The following is a 24,732-nucleotide window of genomic DNA, read 5'->3' on the forward strand; positions in this document are numbered from 1 at the left end:
CATCTGCACCCCACAAAGTCAGCAGCCTGTAGTCGTGTGAGGCGGAGATGCGGGTATGGGAGGGAGGCGCAGCCGGAGCTCACGTTCATTAACGACCACCGATAACCGGGAATCTTCCTCCGGCAGCATCACAGCGACACGCAGCCGGGGAAGATGGTCGCAGTGCAGACGTCCCTGAATTCGTCTCCATCGGCGGAGTGGATCTGTTGTCTGGATAAAAGGTGGGTCATTTAAAAGAAGGAAAGAAAAAAAAAAAACATTCGACCCACGGCCACGCCGTCGCCTGTCTCATTTATTCATTCATTCATTCATTCATCTGCTTTTGCATGGTTAATCGGGACCGGTGACGGATGCGTGTACAGCGTGACAGCGCAGTGACAGCGTGATGTTCCTCGTTTTTCAGCGTTTTGCGTGTTTCCAATGAAAGTAGGATGTGGTGTGCGTGTATGTGTGTGTGCGTGCGTGTGTGTGTGTGTGTGAGACAATGCACAGTCTACGTGAAAGAAAATCCCGGTTTTGTCTGTGTTCGGTCAAAAAGGCGTTGGTGGCCTGAAGGTTCAGTGGGGTGTTGCTGCACTGTGTGGACTGTGGTAGACGGGGTGGATGAGCGCCACATGGGTGTTATCTGTCGGCTGAGACCGATAGTTATTATCATAATGGAGCAGTGAACTGATTGCCTCGGGATATAAAGGAGAATAATCACAGCGTTTGAGTTCAGTCATTTGTTATACTGGGCATTGTCACATTGCTGCATGCAAAAGCTGCCTATTCTGACTGAACAGATTAGCTGATCAGCCAATTCGCACTGTGACCAACTTCAGCTAGAATTAACATCCTAGCCTCTTTATGGGTCCATAAAACTAAAATCTTACTGCGTTAAAAAAAAGTCTAAAGGAAATACTATGACTATCACTAATCACTGTCTCTGATGGGCAAACCCCGATCTGTGCGACCTGCACACACACCCACGCATACTGCGCACACCTCTCAGACACATTGTCACGTTGCCATTGGCAACCTGAAGCTACCATCTTGTCGTCTCATCCACACCTGGAAGGAGACCTGGGGAGTACTTTCACTGAGCTATATTTCATCGCATTTAGTGGAAATAAGAACCAACATTTACTTTTTTTTCCAACATTGACTCTTTTGAGGGTAATGAAAGACTGTTTTAGTTTGTGGAATAATTTATCGCCAATTGGTGACAATAAGGCCAGCTTAACCCTTTCACCCCGTTTTAAGTCCTCGTTCTGTTTTTTTGTAAGGGGTAGAGTGCCCAAATTGTTTTGGGGTGTAGAAGGGGTGAGGGGGAGAGGGCATGACTCTTTAAACCCTATAAGGTCGGATAATTGTTTACTCAACACTCTTGGCCATATGTCGTATGTTTACATATCACAAAACGGTGAGAACCGATGATGTGTCTGCCTTTTGAAGGAGTTTCAAATGCAGTGAGACTGCAGTGCTGGGTGGGAGTCACTAATGAATGAACCGGTGGACAGGACAGGATTTTATTGTGGCGCACTCAGCACTCCTCTTCCACTCCTCTGATTCAGTAAATGTCCGGCTCTTACATGCGACTATGGGTTTGAGAGCTTCGAGTTACAGAAACTGTTGATGTGAAGAAGTGAGGAGAGTGGAAGGACGGTGGTGATGTCAAGACAGAGAAAATTGTTTAATGCAATTTTCCGAAGACGTTTATCGAGAGGGAAACATGCCAGCTCAAGGTTGCCCAAGTCCGGCCTTTGAAAGCTGCAACATTTAGACGCATGCATCCTTACCTGAATCAGATTATTGGGCCAATTCGCTGCCAGTGAAGGACTAAGATTAAGATTATTTAAAAATAATAAATGTTTTTAAATAACATTGGTTTGGTTTAGACAATACTGATAAGGGAATTCAACTGCATCAGGCGTGTGCTGGATACAGTTGCTTTTATTTTGTTGTTGCACCAGACACATTGTATATGGCCCAATCCAGAAGAACATTTAGATAAAATGTCTGACTGAAGCACCAAAACTGAAAGTCTTTACCAAAATATAATCACTAAAGAGACTATAAAATTAATTATAGTCTCTTATAGGTATCGGCTTATTTCCGCTATCTAGATGTAAAATATTGGAAGATGTAGACATCGTCTGCTATTCTGTCTTGCTGTTTATTTTAAGAGAACAAGCTCAAGTGACCTGTGTTTTCTGTTGCTGTGCACTGCCAATAAGTTGGCTGAAAGCTGCTATGCTTTAACCCCGTTTCCAAGAAAAACAATTTCAGTTGTTTGAAAATACCTTTGTTCGCCAAAAATATGGACAGTCATGGCTGGAAAAACAATGAATATAGTGAATTGTCATATTATTGTTGAATACTGCGCAAACAATATAGCTGGCAAATAAACCTGATTTTCCTAACTCTTCTGTTTATTTTCCATCATCTTGGTGTTTGTGAAATTTTCTCTGAGTTTTTCCACACACTGTTCATAAAATCTGTATCAAATTTAGGCATCAGTAGTTTGAGACGTCTGTCCAACTGGTTAAATATATTATTTTTATGGCTCTTTAAACATAGAAACACAATAAATATTCAAATATTATGCATATGATTGCAAGTTGCACATGCAAATATTGTGATGACTATTTTGATTCGGTCTGTTTAGAGTTGCTTCTGAAACGGGACACTGCCCAACACATTCGACACGTATTGATCATTTTGATGATGGCACTCGTCAAAATGTAATGTTTGTCTCAATTGTTGACTGTGTGTAGTTTTTATGACGTAAAGCACTTTGAACTGCTGAAATGTTCCATATAAATAAACTTGATTGATTGCAGCGCTACTGTTAAGAAAAAGCTTAATGTATGGATGTCAATCTATGCGGAGCAGAACAGCAAAGACCTATAATTTCCTACCCAAACGATTAAATCTTACTTCTAATTTGCAGAATATTTCTTCCATTGCTTAGGTCCATGTATCAACATTTAACTAACAACTGAATGCTACAGACATTAGTATTATAATCCTAGCATTAATCAATAGAACATAAGATGGAGTAGAAATTATTACCGCTTCTCTTGCCTATTATAGCTGCAATAAATTTGTTTTATTTTTGTGATAATACTGGTATACAGTGAAAGGCTTGATGTTACAATGACAATCGAATACTATATTGCCTAGAAGCTTTCTTCATAGCTTCAGTTTATTCATAGCTTTATTCAGAAGCTGCAGTTGAGATGGTTGAGGTGTGCGTTTGCTGGTTAATAGCTGATGTTTAACAGGTTCCCAGGCTGTACGTGTTGTAGACGGATGTTGAAGCAGCTTTATCCACGCAAGTGAAAAATCTCTGTTGCACTTACGTAAAACCAGAGAGCACAGGAAATGCATCTTTTTGGACCTGTGTAGTGAAACCACAATTTATTTATCTGGAAACTATTTTTTTTTCACCCAATTCGATTTCCCCAAAATAGTCTGCAGAACATTGAAAGATGTCTCTCACTCTTCTCTTTAGAGGTTGCTTTGCATATGGATGTGTGTGTGCACGCGTGCGTGTGTGTGCGTGTGTATGTGTGTGTGTGTGTGTGTGTGCGCAGCATAATTTGTGGCTGAAAGCTGAGATCTCTGCTGACATTAGCATCAGGCTGGGAAGGCTGAGAAAAGAGATATCCTGCAAAAGAGAGGAAGGAGCGATGGAGGGAGGGGGGTAGAGTGAAGCAAGGTGAACACCTCTCAGGTCACATTCATGTCAAACTATGAGGTACACACATTTCTCCTGGCAAGCTTGCAGGCAGGAAGCTCGGGGCACATAAAAGGACAAAGAATGAGTGAGGAGCTAAAGGATTGTTGCAGACAGAATTAACAGTTTTGCTGTAGACATGTAGAGCGCCACAGTCCTACATAGTTAACCTTTCTGTCTCTTCCTGCTGTACCGCGTGGGAGTCCACCTGTCGAAATCATTAACCCAGACTAGACTGGGCTATGATGCTCTGTCTGAGCTGTGTGGGCCAGTACGACTGATGATGAGTCAGAGAGTAGAAGCAGAGAGAACGTGGAAGAGATTCATTTAAGTAGGAGGAGGCTTTTCTGTCAATTATGGGGGGGGGGGGGAAATGAAAAAAGCTGCCACATTATTAGGCACACCTGGTCTAGTGCTTGTTTACGCAAATAGTGAGTCTCTAGATGGATTCAGACATCTTCATCTTCAGACATCCACAGCCTCCGCACACTCATATAGGAGAAAGCATTGTCTGCATAGGAGGCAGTGCAACTTCTGGGTGTCTGACACAATAAACGGCTAAAATAGGCAAGCAAATTAGTTTTGTTAGTTAGTATAATGTGTCATTGCTCCAGTCTGCTGATTTTGACATCATAACTGATTAGATGCCACGTTATATATTTGTTTGCTTTGACACTGAAACTTACCAAAGCCATTGTCTGCTTATTTTGAGCTTTTATTGCATCAAACTCTTAAGAAGTTGCAAACCTTAATGTTCAGTTTCTTTAAATGAGGTGCAGTAACTCGCAGGAAAACCGAAATGATGTTGAATCCATCTGTACAGCAATGGGCTGAAGTTCAAATTGAAGTTCAGAATGAGACGGAGAGCAAATTGAAGTTACTTTGAACTCAGCGTTTTTGTTGGTAATAGATAAATTAGAGTGTTTTTGAAACAGCTGATGTGCTGGCATTTTTTTATTTTTTTATTTTTTACATTCATATCAGACTTATAGAGAATGGTCTGGCAGCGAGAAAGCATCAAGTAAATGGTGGGCACCTGGGTAAACATGAATGCCTTGTGATCAGTGGTTAGAAGAGAATAAGCAGACTGGTTTGAGATGACAGACAGGCAGCAGTAGAGCGAATTAAACACGTTGCAGATTGGCTACAGCAGCAGACGACCACTGGGTAACAGATTGGGGAAAAAACAGCCCCGTCCAAGTGTTGGACCAAGTAACGTCTTGAATCGAATCCCAAGTTCAGCTGAAACATTCACATGGCAGGGTCAGAATTTGGAGTAAATAAAATAAAAGCACACATTCATTCTGACTTTTACTGGTGGTTGAGGTGGGTGGCGGCATTTTAATGGCATCGAATATATTTTTTACTGACAAAACTACCAAATGTATTGTTGCTGACCATGTGCACTGCTTCATCACATTGTCACCTGTGATAAAGGGCAGATGAGTATGAACCATTATTTTCGAGGGAGGTTTTGGTTACTTTGGTAAATTTATTAAATCAGCTCTGCGGGCCAAAAAGGATCCAAGCCAATAGCAGTGTCGTGTACGAAAAAATACAGCTGTTATGCGAGTTGTGGTGACAACAAATCTTTGTCAGTAATGGCAAGAAGCGATTTCGCTTGCTGATATAATCACAGAAGCATTTATACAATTTTGTCTTGCAAGCCATGCTGTGACAACAAAACACAACGGTATAGACAGGCAGAAAAAAATAGATGCTGACTGAAGAAAATTGCATATCAGGAGGAAGACAAAGACAAAAAGTGCCGGGGGGTTGAGGGAAGATGTTAGGGCTGAAGAGGGGAAAGGCATTCTCTCATCATTGAAAGGAGCTCTTTTAGTGCATTAGCTCTTCTGTATGAGGAATTCACACACACATAGACACGCAGATGCGCACACACACACACAAGGATGAGTCACTTGCAAAGAAAAAAATAAGTGAATGAGCGCTTTCTAACTGCAGCACGTTTTCCTGCGAGACGTTTTGGCACCGTAGTTTTTCTCCAGTGCGCCACTGAGCAGAAGGTTTTATCCGTCAGATCATATTTCTGTGTGTTCGCTGCTCACCCTCGTAGATTTCACAAGCAGGAATTGTGGGTGTGCTCAGTGAGATTAGAAGTCTATTAGAAAATAGCACAAGGACTTACATCAACACCCAGTGGGGGGGCCTGTGCGGAAAGAAATGGCTCATGCAGCCCTCTACTGCTAATGCTAAGAGCGTAGGCAGAACAATGAAGCAGCGTGCTTGCACACGCACACACACACACACACACACACACACACACACACACACACACACACACACAAGCTCACAAAATTGCTAGGATAATGTAACAAAAGGCCTGTCTCAAGACATAGCACTACTGGCTCATTTAATTATTTAGGTCAAGACTGCTGGTCGCTTTCATTAAGCTATAGCTAATCACAGCATGCTGCAAGGCTCAGATAGACTAGCATCATCCAGGAAGTGGACTTTTATGAGCCCCTCCTCCCCCACTGCCACTTATATATTTTTGCTCCTTGTTACCATACACAGTAGTCATGTATTTCAACCATTCTTTTCCAGGGATAAATGACTGTGCAAGCAAACACTTTATTGAATTTTATGTACAAGAAATAAGTGCACCAGTTTGAATTTCATGCATATGTAATGCAGAGTCAAATTTACACATACAGACTCAAATGCATAGCTAATATTTGGCTAAATGTCTCTTAGCAAGTTGCAGAGAAACCACGCCTTATCGACGTTCAATACATTTGAGTTTAGAGCAATTCTGACAGCTTCTTGTTTCCCTGCTTCATCCATTTCATAACCAGCTCTGATGTGTGTTTGGGATCTTTATGTCGTTAGGTTAGAAGATCTAATTGTGCCTAAAGTTCAACCGTCTGATGCATACACTCACCTTCTGATTTAAGAAGTAAATTCAAGAGCAACCCAGAGCTCCTCCTACAATGGAAGATGCTGAACGGCCTCTGTAAAGTGAGTTTAATATGTCATTAACTAAGAAAGGAGCCCCTGCTTCAAAACCAACACCTTCAAGTAAGACTGATCTCCACAGTTGTCCACATGGGAATACCACATGCCTTTGGGACAGAAGGTTAAAAAAAAATAAAATAAAATAAAAAATAATCTGCCATTTGGCGGCAGTGACAAGAACAATGTTTGGTGTTGTCAAGCTAAGGCTTTCAAATTTAAGAACACAGTACCGACTGTCAAGCACGGTAGTGACGGCATTGTGCTGTGGGTCTGTTTCCGGTGCATCGTGCAAAGTGGGTGGAATTGATGCCCAACTGGGTGTCTGAACAGGATTATGATTCCAAAAATCAGAACTGGTTTTGGAATGGCTTAGAAGTTATATTGTAATGCAAAACAGATTAATGTGAGTGACCTTTGGTTTAAGGTCTGTTAAGGGACCTTAAACCAAAGTAAATTGGTCGTACGTACAAATAACAAACATTTTTGCACCAATTTCTTGATTTTTATGTTGCATTTTCTGTCCACTATCAGAAAATGACTAAAATGTATCAAAAAATCTCATAATTACAGTAATTTATTATAGTGATGAATCTGAGTATGATTCTCTGTAGAGGTCAATGACTGCTGATTGCAGCTGTACTAGGCAACGAATATACACAGTAAGAAGAAAGGTTTGGATATGGTTGTGCCTTATTCAAGTACATAACTTTAAATGTTGATCCTCTTTGTGCAGGCCCTCCGAGCGTTCAGGGGAGGATGTGGACATCATACTGACGAGGCTGAGAGGAGTCAAGACATTCCAGAGGTTTCCGCCTCCACTCCTGCTCCAGATCTGTACCTGCGCCTTTTATGAATGCCTGGAGAAAGGCATTACATGTACGTACGCTAACACCAACTAGCATGCAATAATGTGGGCTTTTTCCAAAATTAGAGTAATTGTGCTGCATTGTCTTCCCCCGGTCCTGCAACTCTTTTGGATGATGATGTTCTGTGTGTAGAGTAAAATACAGAGTAAATATTTTTTATTTTATCAAAACACAAACCTGCATGTCTAACCGATATTTTCCTTGCAAAGCAGTGCAAAACCCCCCAAAAACAAACAAACAGTTATTGATAATTAGTTATCAAAAAGGGACTATTATTGGGAAGCAAGACATTTTCCATTTCTGTTCATTTCGAAATGGACATCTGCAAAAGATAACTTCCTTTCTATAAACTTTGTACAGTTTCTAAAGCCTTTTTGCAAATAAATTGGCATCAGAACACAATTATGTACAAAATCTTACAGACGGAAGATAAAACAACTAAAAATGCTTTAAGGAAATATTCTAAATATACGCACCCGATGGCAAAAACAATACAAATAAAATCTTTAAAACTCTGTGTAAAAAAAAAAAGTGATGGTTTAACCAATTAAGCTAAGTTTCGTTGATGAACAAATTTGTAGTGTCAAAACAAGCTACGGCGAAAACAGAGAAATGAAAAGTCGCAGTTAAAACTCTGATTGCTAACGCTGGCGGACAGTTTAGCTGATCTCAAAGAGCAGTCGTCATATGTGGCCGACCCGGCTGGAGGCAATCTGCTATTGTCCCTGTCGTTACACCACTGCTGCAGATGCACAGTTGTGGAAAGATTGACATTCATTTGCATGGCTGGATATCTTTATTTTATTTTTTTCTGCTTCTGCCAGCATTAAGCTGATCAGCGGCTATGATGGCTTTTTGCAGTCTGGTCAGCTTCAAGCAACTATGAGAACGGTTTTATTTTTTTTAATGTCTTTTATTTTTATGTGCTGGGGGTCTCACTGGGAAAAGACTCCTACTTTCATGGCTGGATGAAGCCACAATGTTCCAGCTTCAACTAAATAAACCTGGAAATTGCTCTACACTTCCATGATAATTCAAATTTTAGGTCTATTTATTTAATCATTTACCAATTTTTTTGTGTGTTTAATTAGGGTTTTCACATTATATCTAAAAACAATTCAAACAATGAAGAAGAAAAAAAAAACAGAAAAAAAACACCCAACAACCAGCATCCCTGTAAATACTGCCCCAGATTTTTTTTATGTAAAAAACTTTGCTTATTTTGTCCAATACCCTATTCTTAAAAGTGATCTTCAACATATTTCTTTGTGTTGAAGAATATATGTATTTTTTTTAATTAAAGGCCTGAAAACATTATCTTCTTATGAATGCTTGAATGAGGTAAATGTGCTGACGATGTGTTTTATTTTTAACTGGCTGCCTTACATATGCAGAGCCATTAAATAAATTGGGATATTACTGAAAATCCCATTTATTTTAGGAACTTTATCACTAGGTGAAACATATTGCATAGAATAATTACACATAGATGGATGTGTCAGTGCCTTTGTTTGTGTTACACTTCATGAAAACATGACATTTACATTTTGTATATTACATCAGACTATTAAAAAAAACATATTTAACACAGAAATGTGGTTTTTATTAAAAGCATGCCACCTGTTTAAATTAAAGGTTGTTATTTCTAGAAAAGGTACTTTCACTCATCTGAATGCATATTCTAATTTATTGGATGTCTCTCTATTGCTGTCTGCAGTGTTTCGACAAGGAGACATAGGCACTAGCTGGTATGCTGTTCTGTCTGGCTCCCTGGACGTCAAAGTGTCGGAAACGGCTAATCATCAGGTAAGACCAGGCCTATCAACTGAAGCGGTTCATGTAGTTTGTGCTGTGCGTCCGTCGTTTAAGCCCCCAATTTATAATTTTGTCATTTGGTATTGATATAACCTATTCCCTCTTATTCTCTCGGTGTCCGTTCAGCTGTAAACGTGTCCCCGCAGTCTCAGAGAGCCGGTCGTTTTCTGACTCCCCTCAGTGCCGACATTGTTCTGGTACACTGCCCTGTCCCCCGTGGAAATATATTGAGAAAGCAAAACTGCCACAGCACAGAAAACAAATCCCCAGAGAGTCGAGCTTTCTGATGGACTGGATATCCACTTTGCTTTTAAAAACTGTGGAAATGGGGTTCTGGTGTACATGCAGAGGAGAAGAGTGGCATGTGGGACAGAGGATTTGTTCCAATTGAAAGACGGAGATAAGAAGCTCCTGTGGTGTGAATCGTCCTATTCACGCTCAGAGCGCTGAAGAGCTATTGGTGGCCTAGTTTCTGTAGCTATATTTGAAATGTCAGTTTAGTTTGGACGACTGAGAAGGTTCATTTAGTTCATTGAAAAATGTTGTCTAAACAAGTGGAAAAAATGACACACGAGTAAGTGTGTGTGTATGCTTCACCCAGACTTCAGCTATGTGCTGTTTGTCACTGCTGTGTGTTACATTGAAAAAGTTATGACATGACCTTGTCGTCACATTGTAAGATTTTTGAATTTTATTTGAAATTCTTAAAAAAAAAAAAAAAAAAATCAAGGGGGGGGAAAGAAAATGGTTTTCAAAAGATTTTACAAACAAAAGTCTCAAAAGTGCGGTGTGCCTGTTCTGAGGAAAACACTTTTTACTGAAGTCACATCTTCAAGTCTTTTATTATATCTCTGTCGACTTTAGTTCGACAGAGACAATATTTCCATGGAAACAGAAGATTAAATTAAAATAAAAAAATTTTCTATCCGCTGGAGGGCTTATAGCAAACTGGACTTCATTGGACTTTTTCGTATCAGTGGCAGCACTTCCATAAAGGCCGAATTTGAGGAGTGCACAACTGATAACTGTCTGTCAACAAGCGTTTCCACCTGAGCGGTAGATCTCAGTAACTCCCGCTGAGTTGCCATGTTGGTTGCCTCTCTGAATAACACCCTCTTTCTCTGCCTGTTTGATGATACAGTTCCCATTTTGGATTGACAGAAAGCCTAAAGAAGGGAGGGTTGCTTTATAACATAAGACATTACTGAAGACAATTAGTCGCACCAGATTTTAAATAGGAGTGGCAGAGAAAAATGAGGGATTGAACTCATTTGCCTACTGAACATTTTTTGAAAAAAAAAAAAAAAAGTTTAAAACAACTTCTTCAAAAAGCTGCTTCGTGTTGGTGTCACATAAAATACCAGTGAGCTACTCTAAGGTTTTGCGGTTGTAACGTGAGGAAATATGTATCATCTTCCTTTTGTATTAACTGCTGTATTGTTCTTGTAAAGTTTATAAAGAAACCTAATTAAGCATACACTGCTTGTTGCGTGTTAATCACGTCTGTCTGTGTGTTCAGGATGCAGTCACAATCTGCACCCTGGGGATTGGGACGGCCTTCGGGGAGTCCATCCTGGACAACACGCCTCGCCACGCTACCATTGTCAGCAGAGAGACCAGCGAGCTTCTCCGGATCGAGCAGAGGGAATTCAAAACCTTGTGGGAGGTGAGATGGAGCAGTCAACAGATAATAAAATTAAACGACCCAATCTATAAATGATGATCTAAGCAGGTTGAGTTTTGACGTTTTTTTGGATTTTGTACTTTTTTCCAAAACAGCTTTCTGTTGCAACTCCCCCCTTGACCACAAGAGGGCTGTCCACCATTGTGGCCTCTGTTGTTGCTCCTAATAGATGAACTCCTCAGGCAACACAACAATGGGCTATTTTAAGAACGGAGGGAGACAAAGGCGGGCATGTACCACACATGCCTGTGTTGCTTCTTTATCGTAGCCGATGTCGGTTTATGTGTAATTTACATTTTCCACTATTTGCTACATGTGAGTGCTATGAATAACATAGACTTAAATACTGCACTGTTACAGTAGGATGATCAAAAAAAGAAGAGACTAAACAACAACATGCTGAGATATTTGGAAATGGATTGCTTGATTTCCTCCAGTAATAAATCCAATTGTGTTTGTTAAAATATGTTAGACAGGTTAGCACTGCGAGACAACAGAGTATTGTACTGTAAAGGCTCGGTTTTTCCTTTATAAAAAGAGAGCATGAAGCTGATGACCATAATTAGACAATGTGCAGAGATCCTACATAGGAAGGCAATGTGTGTCGTGGTAGTCTGGCTAATTAGCCTGTCTCTCTCTCTCTGTTGATTTGTTTGAGATTGCTGGCACAAACAAAATTTAACTTAAACAGAATGGTCTTTATGCCGGATTGCACTTGTAGAGTTGGCTTTGTAGTAGCTGCTTTTGTGAGGGTCTTTCTCTTGTTGAGGTTACTGACTCCATTCACAAAGTCCCACTCAAGGGAGGTCCTGGCAGCGAAGCGGATCACTTCACTTTGGCTTCACAGTCGTCACCCGGTACTTCGACCTGCCGTCTGCCAAGTCCTGACGAATCCAAATTTTCTAAAGACTTTTGTCTTGCATATATTATTATTTTTTTTTAACTTTTCAGTTTTTGTTTAACTTTGCTCACGTAAAATCTGCTGTGTAGTGCACGAAACACTCGAGCTCCTCAAAGTGTAATGAAACAAACAGGTTTCTCTCTGAGAACGACTCGTGAAAGGTTGGTTAAGGTGACCAGCCTCTTTAATATCACCCACAACAAGCACTGTTAATCATTTTTCTCTGCTAGAAAATAAAACCCAAACCTTTGACTCTTTCACATTAGAACATAATATCCTCATGATTGTTTTAATTTTAATTATATTCACGCAACACTTTTTAGGTTCTTAATTGTGTTTTTTCCAAACATCGCAAGACAACTTATTATTTTCTTTTCACTTGATTGTTATGGATTATTTTTTGAGGGTGTGTGAAATAACAAAATATTTTACTAATAAAAGTCACACAAGTCTGTGTTTTATATTATGAAAAAAATGATCAAACATTTGAGGGGTATGGATACGTTTGGCTGGCTTCGTTTGTAGATCTGCTCGATCTAGAGGGATGTTTGAATGGAAATAATCTTTTTGCTGGTTATATTATTGCATCTGAAATGTGTAGTTGTTTGTAATGCTACTACTTTCCTTTAAAAAGATATTACCTTACCTAAGTATACAATAACAGACGCAAAATAGAAAAATTCTTATTTTTTTCTGTCTAAATTAATTCCCGAAAGACCAGCATGGATTTTTTTTTTAGAACTATCGCCACTGAAAACACATTTATCTCCATCATTAAAAAAAAAAACTTCCGAGTTGTATAACTGCATGAATAAAAATTAGATTCACCGAAACGTGGCATCTCCATTCAATGCCGCAGGGACACGTTAGAGTAAGATAAGACAATAATTGGTAATTAAAGCGCGCGCGCCGTCTTTTTGGGCTCGTGGTGTGTTTGCTTGCTCACTAAGTGCACTCTGGGTCCCTATCAGCCGTCTATTTTAGGACAGTGGGCACAAAGCAGAATACGTTGCCTGAGGTCGTTTTCCTCTCAGTCTTATCCGGCTCGTCGTACGAGGCGCTTTGAGTTTCGTTCGTGGGCTAATTTGTGCGCACGTGCACTTTGAGCACTAGAAAGCTGCAAGATGAATGCAGCCGTGCGTTTGATGGAAGGATGAAAGAAGAGGAAGTGCCGCTTCGCAACTCTATCAGCAAATAAAATTGGGAATATATATATATATATATATATATATATATATAGAGTAAAGATGCATCTAGGATCTGCTCCTGATGATTCCCTGGTCTCCTTTTCCCCCTGCTGTTCTTCCTGCTTTTGTCTCTTTTTACTCCTATGCCCACTTCCCTTCGCCTTCATTGAACTATTTTACAAGCCTTCTTGTTCTGGTTCGCCTGCCCTCTTCCTCCTCCTCCTTCTCCTTCTTCTCCAGCCTCACCCTTTACTACTCCTGTCTCTGCTGAGCTGCTTTCTCGCCACCTACTCCTCCACTGGAGTAGCTCTGTAATACAGGCTCACATCACCCTGGTAACCTGCGAGAGAAAAGTGCTCTGGCTCTTGGCTTGATTGCAGCGAGGGAGGGCAGGCGAGAGACAGAGACGGAGACTGTGGCAACGGTGTGCGAGGGGAAGAGAGGAAGAGGGAAGTGGAAAGAAAGGAGGAGAGCAGCTTGTTTTGGGCAGGATGCTATCCGGTGGTGTGTGTGTGAATTGTAAAGGAGCAGAGGGCAGCTCGCCTGGGTTTCAGTCCCTTCGGCTTTAGTTTGTCGAGTGTTACTCCAGGTGAGTCTGACTCTTTGGCTATAACACTTTTAGGCAAGTCTGTCTTTGCTTCATACTTAATTTAAAAAACAAAAACAACAAAAACTAATACTATCTCTATGTTTACACTGTTTGTTTTTATCGTTGGGATGTAGTGTATTGCTCTGTTCTTTTCTGTGATGTAGCCGCATGTATTTTTTTTTTTTTATTTTTTTAATTTGTGGACAGCGAAGGGTTTGTGTCCTCAGGTCAAACAGATGCTCTCTGTTTCCATCTCTGTCAGTATGTGCATTTGTGGCCATCCCCACAAATCCTGGGTTGCCAGATAATGACCTCCCAGTAAAGCATTCTTACATTCAAGCCTCTGCTCCAAAAAAAGAAAAGAAAAGGGAAAAAAAGAGAAGACAAACCGGCAAAGAAAATCAATCATAATTTAATGTTAACAGATGTAAGAACAGCATCTGTGCTCGCCCAGTAGCTGAACTGTGCTTGAAGTGCAGCTGCTCTGTATGTGTGCGCGCGCGAGAGTGTGTGTGTATTATATAATGTTAGATGTTCTGCATATAAATGATCTTGGTTGTACAAAAGACTTTGTTTTGAAAGGCTCTTGAGGTTCTGTGTTCAAGTAACATTGTAGGCTGTCAGGAGAGACATGGCTTTAATGGGATTTGATGTTTAATGAGTCCCATAATATTCGAAGCCACAAGCTCTAGTCTTGTTTTAGTAGCATAGTAAAACAGGTCTGCGTGCCTTTTAAATAACACACACACACACACGCACAGTTTCCTACTCTAACAGGAACTCCAGTTGTCCTTTTTCTTTCCCGCTTTGCTAATTTCTGGAGATGCAGCAATCAGTTGGCCAGAATGCTACAATTTTCCCTCAGCTCTGAAGGACAATCAGTAGGTTAATCTCTTTAAAAGCCTTCGTTAAATACACCAACAGTTCATTGAATGCATCCAAACTCAAACCTGCCATTACTTTGCTCCTAAATAGAAATATATTTTTTGTCACACTCCTCATTTTTTCATATGTCCGTAGCACATGAAATTGAAAATCAGAATCCTTAAACATCAAAATTAGCAGTCCAGTGCATCTCTACTTATTTGACTGATGAAAACTGTACTAATTATACTGGCTACTTAAGTAAAAAAAAATGTTAGTTCAGGAAAGGCTGAGCTAACAATTTAGGTTTAATAGCTGAAATACATTTTGAATACATTGTTGAATCCCATGCAGTTTTTAAAAAAATACTTATTTAGAAAGCATTTGTACTCTAATGGTTTGGTCATAAGTTTTTAAGATGACGTTTTATTTTCCTGGCACATACATGGGCGTTAAGCATAGTATGGATAGTATTGATATGTCTTTAGGATCATCATCCAGTTCGTCTGACCCTAACCGTTACCTCTGAGATTGGTTCGGATCTCTAAGAACCAACCAGAAATCACCACCGCTGCAAGAAGTTTGTTTGGAGAATGGAAGGTGAGGCTGTCAAGTACGGTGGTGGCAGCATCATTCTTCAGATTCATCGGCAGTGGTAGCTTGTGTTGCATCACGCAAAGTGTCATGGTTGAACCTCTAACCCTTTTGGGTCCTACAACAGAACAATGAGCCCAAAAGTACACCAAAGCCTGGTACACAGGAGAAAAGAAACAAAACCACAAAGGTTTTAAAACTATATCAAGTTGTTATCTTTTCATATCATCCCATAAAAAAACAAACAAACAAAAAAAACAGTTTAAGTGCACAATTGAAAGAATCCAATTAGTGCTTCGTCAGACTGGCATTTTAAATGGTCTTTGGTCTGATTTGTTTTCCTAACAGAAGTATCGTCAGAGCCTGGCTGGGTTGTTGGCCCCACCTTATGGAGCCATGGAGAGTGGATCCAACAACGACAGTACGTACGGAAAGGAACTGGAAGAAGCATGTGCAGAGTCAACAAGTCCATATCTGTCCAAAAACAGCATGAGGGCTGAGTTGCTTATCTAAATCGCGTTGGAACACAGACACAAGATGGGCTTTGCTTGGCTTTTCTTAAATCAACCATTCTAATTATAGTTTTTCTCCTCAGGACTGACAGACAAAGACAACATGAACTCAGACTCTGGAAACAAGGCTCATAACAAGGTAAATGTTTCCAATAGTTCCCTGTTTGACCTTAAAGGTTTTGTAATAACTGAAAAACAAAGAAAACTACACTTGTTTTGCCTTCAGTTCTTTGTTTGCTGCAGTATTGGTGTGACAAAAAACTGAGAAGCACATGTTTTTTTGCTGTTATAGATCTCTCTCTCTCTACATGTTATCAGGCAGATCATTAACATGAACACTTTTATTAAAGCTTCCATTAATATTTGAGCTTAAAGGTTCTCCATATATCTGAGCAAACTTGCCTCCTATATTCTGCAATCCAGTTGTTGTTGTTTTTTTTATGCAAACTTTTATGTGTTGTTGAATGAACCAGAATAGTAAAATAGATTGTCACACTGATGACTCATAGTTTTGATGTTCTGTAGATATGCTAATGCTAGCTAATGGATGCACATCGAAGAAAGATCCCATCTGCCCAATTAACATGCCTTCCTTTGTTGTTTTCAGTAGCAACTGTTTGTGCATGTGCATGTGTATGCACAGCTCTCTTATATTCCTCTCTGTTTAAGAAACGGGTTCGGTTTTTTAAAAATACGTCTCTGGTTTTATGGTTGCACCACATCGCTCATGAAAATCTAACGGGCAAGCGTTCAAATGGCAAGCCCTAATCTCATCAGATTGATGAAAACAAACTATTTAGCTCTCCGTCTTGGATTAAAATTGGAAATGTGGGCTCCTCCTCCGCTTCTTGAACACAACAGCATTTCCAGAGTCCTTCTGTGGGTTCTGCAGGTTCCCTCCGAGAAGCTGCAGAGAGCAGCGAAGGTCCTACGCAACGCCATCCTGTCCAGGGCGCCGCACATGATTCGCGACAGAAAATATCACCTCAAAACATACAGGTGCGTTCTGCAGATGAACCCGTTTGGTTCCGAATGCTTCAGTTCGGATCGTCTCTCTCCGGTGTTTGAAGCATGCGTTCACACACGTGTGTTGCAGACAATGCTGCGTCGGGACGGAGCTGGTGGACTGGTTGGTGATGCAGAGCGCCTGTGTGCTGACTCGCTCCCATGCTGTGGGGATGTGGCAGGCGCTGCTAGAAGAAGGAGTGCTTAATCATGGTAACTTAAACTCGCTTCATTGTGTTTCAGCATGCATGTCTGATGGACTTTAACATGTGAAAAAGCATGTTTTTGTTCTATACATTTTCTATAGCTTAACATATTTTACAAGAAAAATAGAAGTTTTTTTTTTTTCTACAAAAATCAACCAAAGAAAAGTTGAAAATCAGGAAATATCTAAACGATCGCAACGACTTCTTTATCACTCTCAGTACTTTTCCAATGTTGTAGTTCTGCAAGATCAGTAAACTTTAAATTCTAATGAATATTTAACACTGGAACTGGGAAACATTTTAAATATCCAAAATAAATGAACAAAACAACAAATAAAATGAATTTTGAAGTCTTTATAAACAGAACTGTTCTGGAAAAAAAAAGGGGGCTAGTTGAGACCAAATCACCAAACTGAAAACTGGACAATAAATGATAAATCATGCCAATGGAAATTATTGAGTTTGTTTTAATTTATTGTATGATTAACTGATTTGTTTATTATTGTGATGTAATAGTCTCTGGATTATTATATCCAGAGATTTAAAAACTGACACTATACACTGTGTATTAAACTGCACATTTTCTGTGCTGCTCAGTGGACCAGGAACTGGGCTTCCACGACAAGTACCTGTTCTATCGATTCCTTGATGACGAGGAGGAGGACACGCCACTGCCCAGTGAGGAGGAGAAGAGGGAGAGTGAGGAAGAGCTGCCGGAGACCATCCTGTTTCTGGCTCAGATCGGCCCGGACGCTCTGCTGCGCATGATCTTAAGGAAGCCGTAAGAAACCATTGTGCATCATTTACTGCACTGGTCGAGAGAGTCTGGTGGAGCGATTTAAGTTTTTAGGAATTTCTAAAGATTACGTGTGACATTAATTGTACAGATGGGAACACATCAGCATTTCCAGAGTGGTACTGGTGGGTTTATTCTGACGAAGCCTCTCTGTGTGTGTGTGTGTGTGCGTGTGTGCGTGTGTGCGTGTGCGTGCGTGCGTGCGTGCGTGCGTGCGTGCGTGCGTGCGTGCGTGCGTATGTGTGTAGGCCAGGGCAGAGGACGGCGGATGACCTGGAGATCATCTACGATGAGCTGCTTCACATCAAGGCCTTATCTCACCTCTCCAACACTGTGAGTCTGCTGCTTCACTGTTGGTTTTCCTTAGTGGCATCAAATAACGAGTTCTCCTCAGAACAGCTTGACACAGATTTCTCGATCCTTGTAGGAAAGTGTGGAAATTCAAGTCGGCTCATGAAGGTTTTGTTTTGTGTTACATGGTTTGATTAATCAAACTGAAAACTTTGGTTCGTATACAGATCAAAACGCCACCGTTGATATTAATATCATCTAGTCTTCTGTTAAGATTAGAGGTCTGCATGTGCGGCCATTGTGAAGAAAACATTGATGGTTTTCTTCATATAAGCAGAGGTGGTATAGATTTACGGTTTTTGTTTTGTTTCTGTATTTTTTTTTTTTTGATTGCAGGTGAAGAGGGAACTGGCAAGTGTTGTGATTTTTGAATCGCATGCAAAAGCTGGAACTGTGTGTAAGTTTTATGTTACTGGCCTGTATTGTAAAAAAATGTTGCTGAAAATTGACTTTTACTTAAATTTGTTCCATTTCTTCTGTAGTTTTAGTGAATCCTGTACTAGTTTGACTTTATTAATTTTATTGTCCCTGTAAAGACAGGCGGTGTGTAATCAGTGGATTTGGTGGACAGATTTATGTAAGAGACAAAAGTTGTTCATACCTGTAAATTGGAATTGAAAGGAGACGTAATCTTTCAAAAAAAAAAAAATTTCAAAATCAGAAAATTCGGTTTAAATTTCTATAAATCATCATAAATAACAGGGAACACACCAAATAGTTCAGCAGGAAAGTTGAGGAAGGTTTTAAATCAGAGTTTTGTTTTATTTATTTTTGTTTTATAAAACAACATGCCAAGCTTTGGACACAGCGAACATGTGGGAGAAAGGAGGTCTGGTCAGACCACTCAAAATTTATTTTTTGGCCCAACATGCAAACACAGTTTGTGTCACAAAGCACTAACGATACAAACGCCATCCCCACAAAGATGGGGATATGGCAGCATCATGCTGTGGGGTTGCTTTTCTTTAGCATGAACAATTCAGCTGCTAGAGTCTTTTAGTCTATCACCTAAAATTACAATAAAACTTACCAGTTTGTGATTTAACAAAATAAAATGTAAAAAAGAGTAAGGATGATTATATGCGACTGATATGTGTGTGTGTGTTTTTATTTTCCAGTGTTCAACCAAGGAGAGGAGGGCACCTCTTGGTACATCATCCAGAAGGGCTCTGTAAACGTGGTCATCTACGGCAAGGTGCGTCTGGATGCATTCGTCTGCTAGCTGCACATCAGCTGGTGTGTTTTCGTTGTTTGGAATTTCACACATGAGCCTTTTAATGGTTTTCCACTTCATCCGAAAGCACTTTATCTGTCTGTAACGGACGAGACCGCAGAAGTTATCGCGTCTGGCCTGAACGCACAAGAGCATTTGTGCCCTCTGGAGACGGGGAAACGCCGGCAACGCAGTTTGGCAAAAACATCCACGACCCGGCTCGACTCATCCCAGTGACTAACCGGCCTGATGGATGGCACGCAGAGACAAAAAATAAATAAATAAAAATCCCACTGTGCAACTTGTGTGCAAACAAATGGATGCACGCTGCGATCGCACATTTACATTTATAATTGGCTCTTTGCAAACGAACAGGCAGACTCTGGTGATTCATCGCTGCCCCTGCTTGCGCTCCTGTCTGGTGTCTCTTCTGGGCTCCGGATGACTCTCCGGCCGCCTTCGTGTCGAAGTTCTTTTGTGTCTGACTGCGACCTTCTCTCTGTGTTCGTTTTGTGGATGTTTTAGGGAGTGGTGTGCACACTCCATGAGGGGGATGACTTTGGCAAGCTAGCCCTGGTTACAGATTCACCTCGCGCTGCCTCCATCGTCCTGAGAGAGGACAACTGCCACTTTCTCCGTGTGGATAAGGAGGACTTCAACAGGATACTCAGGGTTGGACCCTTATTATTATTTTCTTTTTTTTATTTACAGACACCTCAAAACATTTAGTTCCCTATTTTAAAAGTTTTTTTTTTTTTTTTTTTTTTTAGATACAATAAACATTGTTGCTTAGACTTTGTCTCCCTCCTGTGTCGGGTCGGCTGTACTGCACCGCAGAACCTGTATTTACACTGACGCTGCTCTAAATATATTTCGTAGGATGTGGAAGCCAACACGGTGCGTTTGAAAGAGCATGAACAGGCTGTGCTGGTTTTAGAAAAAAGCCACAGGGCGTCCACGTTGGGAAGCATCAAGTAAGTGATACGTGTGGATCCTAAAATAATGGCCATGATGGTCTTAATTATTTTTAGAGGATTAGATCAGATCACCCCGATCCCGGCGTCTGCCTCCCACAGTGGATCATCATGTGTTTAAAATGATTTTCAGCATGGAGTAAACATTTACTTACATAAGTCTGTTTGAAGCCATAAATACACTGCAGTTAAGAATTAGAGTCAAATTCTCCAAATTGAGAAGATGAAAACTCACAGACCTGTTATGTCTGTTTTATTTGTACATTACCCTCATTTTTGGAGCATGCAGAGCACTTAACAAGTCTTCTAATCAAAATGTAAACAAATACATATTTAATGCAGAAATGTAATGTTTCAGTTGTTGACTTTGAATTGCCTTGTTGCTGAAATGTGCTGCACAAATAAGATTTGATTCGATTTTGAGTTTAATCATAAATATCATGTAATACTTTCAGATTGATTATTTAACTTGTGGTTTATGTTCCTAAAGAAATTTCCCCAAAATAGACAACATGATAGTGTCATGTTGTGTCAATTTTTTAAAAATTTTATTTCTAATTTCTTGCAGATACACTGTGATATCAGGAACGCCAGAGAAGATTCTTGAGCACTTCCTGGAGACTATGAGACTGGACATTCATCACAACGAGCCAGGTAACGGCACAGACAAACAAATACGAAATACAGGAGGGTTGTCAACTTTTCATTGATTGAAAATATACTCTAAAAAGAAGTGTGATACCCAGCTGTGATACGTTTCAAAGTGCAATTAGAAATAAAAAGTTTAAAGCAATCAGTAACTGCAAGCGGGCAGAAACGGCTTAGGGAGGAAACTAGAATAATATGTATAAATATCAAATAAGAAGGGAAAAAAAATGAAACAAACAAAACCCAAAGCTAAAAACAAATAATTGTCTAACCATCAAAAACACTGAGAACAGCAACAGTGCGTCTCTGTTTATGCTCTTGTGTTCAAAATTAGTTGTTTTTCTAGTGAAATATCGTTAAAATGCTACGATGAAGATGATTGGTCTAAAGTAGTTGCTGTGGAGATTAACCAATCAGATGCTAACAGCAGTTTTTCAGTGCTGCTGAAAGAGCTGCAGCACAGAAACCTCGATGACTGCACATTTTAGTTAATTAATTTCTAATTTAAATATTTAATAATAAACATTCAATGTTGACTGAATGATTTCTTGATGTACTGAATGACCCGTTTAATGGATTATGGAGCTTTTGGGCCTTTGTACGTCGTCTATCTAGTAGGAAGGATCTGTACAGTAAGCTTCATCACCATTACCTTTTGAAACTTTTGTGTGTGTGTGTGTGCGTGTGTGCGTGTGTGTGGGTGTGTGTGCGTGTTGTGCTTCACTATGCTCTTCTTATCTGTCCCCTGACTCTGTTCTGTTGTTTCTCTTACCTTTTAGACCCAGCAGTGGATGATTTTGTTCTCATGCACTGTGTCTTCATGCCAAACAGCCAGTTATGCCCTCTTCTAATGGCACAATATCCTTTTTATCTTTTTATCTTCAAACATTTCATGTGTTAGGGTTAGTGTTGCGTCCTATGAATGTAATGCATCCTAAACAGTTTACGTTATATTAACTTTTGTACCGATGTCTTATTAGCTCTCATCATTAACACACAGGCAACCAGAGCCATAGTTTTTTTTTCTGAATTGTATGAAATCCCCGTTTTTTTGTTTTTGTTTTTTTGTTTTCTTTTTGGAATACCTACAACATATTCTCTTGACATATCTTTAATTAATGCATGCAATAACTCATAGGTGAAGGCTTTGACTGCAAGAGAAATATCTTGAATCCAGATTGATTCTGTATCAATTCAACCTAAAAAAAAAAAAAAAAAAAAAAAAAAAATTTAAAAATCAACATCTTAGATAAAATAAAATCTTTAAATTCAGTACGGCATCGGACCTGTGTTACTTCTTACTTGTTCTTCTCCTTAAACCCTGGGTGTACCTACCACGTGGTCTCTCCGCCTGGCTCTGAGCAGGAGAGGCTGGAGTACACGCTCAACAACAAAAGGAGGGCCCTCATTCTGACCCTGCGCTGGGCGAACACACACACCTACCTGCTACAGGAGGAGCCTGCTGCAGTCTCTTTCCTGGAGGTTAATATAGCATGATTTTTTTTTTTTTTTTTTTTTAATGAAGCCATTAAAAAAAACTTGGCTGCCTCTGGAGCTCTGCGCTCTCTGACTTGTTGTTCCCTGAAGGAGCTGTACGGAAGCGTGTCCAATGATTCTCGGACACTGAGAGGTCTCAAAGACTTGGTGCCTGACCTGGAGAAAGTGGTGAAGCTACAGTACGCATCGGATTCTCGATTTAAATCATTGAGTGTGATTTCTGTAAGCCTGAAGTTATATGTGGTGGTTTTCTTTGCAGTTCAGAGGAAGTCAAATCAGCTAAAAAGGTTTGCAAAGAGCACCGATGAGTATTACTGTCCACCGTTTGTGCTAGGCTTACGCCAAATGCATCGCAGTAACCTGGGTAATGTCATGTGATTCAACAGAAGACCCTGATTCGACAGTTCAGCAACGGGGAGGAGCGGCTGCAGAAGAAACAGCCAATTAGGAATCAAGATGACAGTAAGTCGCCCTGTAATCATTTGACACCGACAGCTACTCAGTAGATTGTTATGAAATTTACTGGCTAGAAAAATGCGTCATAATTCAAATTCAATAAATATTGAGTGATAAGACTGTTTTTTTTTCCACACCTAAGTGTGAGGCCGTGATAAGAAGACATAAGCAGAATTGTCTTTGGAATTTTTAAAAAATACATTTCAGGCCATTTCAGGTAAAGATGTCTAAAAAAACCATTGAAATAACTCGTATCTTACAGGCTGAGTTGAACCTAAAAAGTGCTACAAAACCCATCAGTAATGCAGGAATTTATTCCAAGGCTTGTTGACCGTTGCAGTAAACGTTGGCCAGCGTGATAGCTGAATAAAATATCTTACAGGATTTGAGATAAAAGCTAAATCTGACGTCGCAGTTTAGAAGCTGGCTAACTCTTACCTCGGTTCTCCAATCGTCTTTCTACCTGCGTGAAGTCCTCTTGAAGGTCTACTGCAGCGACCACACCTACACCACCATCAGGATCCCAGTGGCAGCGACCGGGAAGGAGGTCATCAGCGCCGTGTCGGACAAACTCGGCACCACTGAGGAGCTGCTGCTGGTCCACCTCAGCTCTGCCGGCGGTGAGAAAAAAGAACGCGGAGCTTCTAGAAATTGATTTTAATACAGCAGCGTTGATATAATACGATTTCCCCCCCCCCTCCCCCTTCCTTTGTCTGTGACAGAGAAGCAGTTGTTGAAACCTAATGACGTGTCGGTGTTTTCTACGTTGAGCATAAACGGTCGCCTGTTCGCCTGTCCTCGAGAGCAGCTCAGCGGTCTGGTGAGCGACTGACGTGGCCGCCGGTCTCTCGTCTCGGCCCGCAAATTTATAAAGACGCAAACGTGTTGCTCCTGTTTGCGTCAGGCTCCTCTCCCGGACCAGGAAGGCCCGTCTGCCGGCTCCATGTCAACCTTCGAGTTGATGAGCTCCAAGGACCTGGCCTATCAGATGACCATGTTCGACTGGGAGCTGTTCAGCTGCGTACATGAGGTGTCGTGTGCTGAAAATCTCAAGTTTCTCTGTGAGATAACGAAGACATTAAACAGGTTTTATGACTGTGAGTTTGTTTGTTTGTTTTTTTCCCCTGTGCTTTCCCTCAGCATGAGCTGCTCTACCACACGTTTGGACGCCACAGCTTCAGAAGAACCACGGCTAATCTGGACTTGTTCCTGAGGAGATTCAACCAGGTTCAGCTGTGGGTGGTCACCGAGGTCTGCCTCTGCACTCAGCTCAGCAAGAGAGTGCAGCTTCTTAAGAAATTCATCAAGATAGCTGCACAGTGAGTACATTTAGTGAATGTAAAAGATATTGGCTGATATCAACAAGAAACTCAGGCTTTTACTGCACGTGTTCCCTTTGTCGTCTGCAGCTGTCGAGAATTTAAGAACCTCAATTCATTCTTTGCCATCATTATGGGGATGAGCAACCCTGCTGTCAGCAGGCTGAGCCAGACATGGGAGGTAAAGCTTTCAGCAAAACCAACTAATCCATGAGTTAATCTACTGTAAACCTAATCTACATAAGAACTGTAGAAAAATCTCCTGTCATATACATTCTGTTTTTGTTTTTTGTTTTGTCTCTGACAGAAACTCCCAACCAAGTTTAAGAAGTTTTATGCCGAGTTTGAGAACATGATGGTGAGCTTTGCGTTGAAATGCCATTTTAAAAAAATTTATCCAATGTTTTATACATGTTTGAGATTTATTCAGTAAGATCAGAGTAACAAAGATCATATTTTCTTGCTTAGCCTTGTTTTTCTTTATAGCAACCTAAAAAAAAACCTGTTTTGCACTGAAATATACAGTGACCACAGTTAATGGCACCACTGGAAAGA

At 40.4% G+C, this 24,732-nt stretch overlaps 1 protein-coding gene and 1 long non-coding RNA gene across 4 annotated transcripts in view; one reads left to right on the forward strand and one right to left on the reverse strand.

Moving 5' to 3' along the window:
- Nucleotides 1–24,732, forward strand: part of LOC106946958 (rap guanine nucleotide exchange factor 4) — a 27,154-nt gene continuing 2,422 nt past the window's right edge. Inside the window, exons 1-26 of one of the 3 annotated variants that reach the window (XM_015031674.1) lie at nt 1–221; nt 7,434–7,576; nt 9,284–9,372; nt 10,901–11,047; nt 15,549–15,621; nt 15,796–15,851; nt 16,605–16,711; nt 16,809–16,930; nt 17,521–17,704; nt 17,968–18,052; nt 18,407–18,467; nt 19,189–19,265; nt 19,809–19,955; nt 20,163–20,257; nt 20,826–20,911; nt 21,685–21,763; nt 22,237–22,387; nt 22,493–22,581; nt 22,662–22,689; nt 22,789–22,864; nt 23,332–23,478; nt 23,581–23,678; nt 23,763–23,888; nt 23,999–24,177; nt 24,268–24,358; nt 24,485–24,535. In XM_015031674.1, coding sequence (XP_014887160.1) covers nt 154–221; nt 7,434–7,576; nt 9,284–9,372; nt 10,901–11,047; nt 15,549–15,621; nt 15,796–15,851; nt 16,605–16,711; nt 16,809–16,930; nt 17,521–17,704; nt 17,968–18,052; nt 18,407–18,467; nt 19,189–19,265; nt 19,809–19,955; nt 20,163–20,257; nt 20,826–20,911; nt 21,685–21,763; nt 22,237–22,387; nt 22,493–22,581; nt 22,662–22,689; nt 22,789–22,864; nt 23,332–23,478; nt 23,581–23,678; nt 23,763–23,888; nt 23,999–24,177; nt 24,268–24,358; nt 24,485–24,535 — 2,655 coding nt within the window. In that variant the 5' untranslated portion in view covers nt 1–153. Of the gene's footprint in view, nt 222–7,433; nt 7,577–9,283; nt 9,373–10,900; nt 11,048–13,250; nt 13,743–14,988; nt 15,207–15,548; nt 15,622–15,795; nt 15,852–16,604; nt 16,712–16,808; nt 16,931–17,520; nt 17,705–17,967; nt 18,053–18,406; nt 18,468–19,188; nt 19,266–19,808; nt 19,956–20,162; nt 20,258–20,825; nt 20,912–21,684; nt 21,764–22,236; nt 22,388–22,492; nt 22,582–22,661; nt 22,690–22,788; nt 22,865–23,331; nt 23,479–23,580; nt 23,679–23,762; nt 23,889–23,998; nt 24,178–24,267; nt 24,359–24,484; nt 24,536–24,732 lie in introns of those variants that run through there. The other 2 variants (XM_015031675.1, XM_015031676.1) reach the window with 2 other exon arrangements.
- The window catches only part of LOC106946961 (uncharacterized), a 20,133-nt gene continuing 9,331 nt past the window's right edge, over nt 13,931–24,732 (reverse strand). Inside the window, exon 3 of the long non-coding RNA XR_001424884.1 lies at nt 13,931–14,739. This is a non-coding gene — a long non-coding RNA (uncharacterized LOC106946961). The remainder of the gene's footprint in view (nt 14,740–24,732) is intronic.

This window comes from Poecilia latipinna, unplaced genomic scaffold (assembly GCF_001443285.1).
Source record: "Poecilia latipinna isolate Pla-1442-1.1 unplaced genomic scaffold, P_latipinna-1.0 Scaffold214, whole genome shotgun sequence".
In the NCBI taxonomy this organism is placed as follows: domain Eukaryota; kingdom Metazoa; phylum Chordata; class Actinopteri; order Cyprinodontiformes; family Poeciliidae; genus Poecilia; species Poecilia latipinna.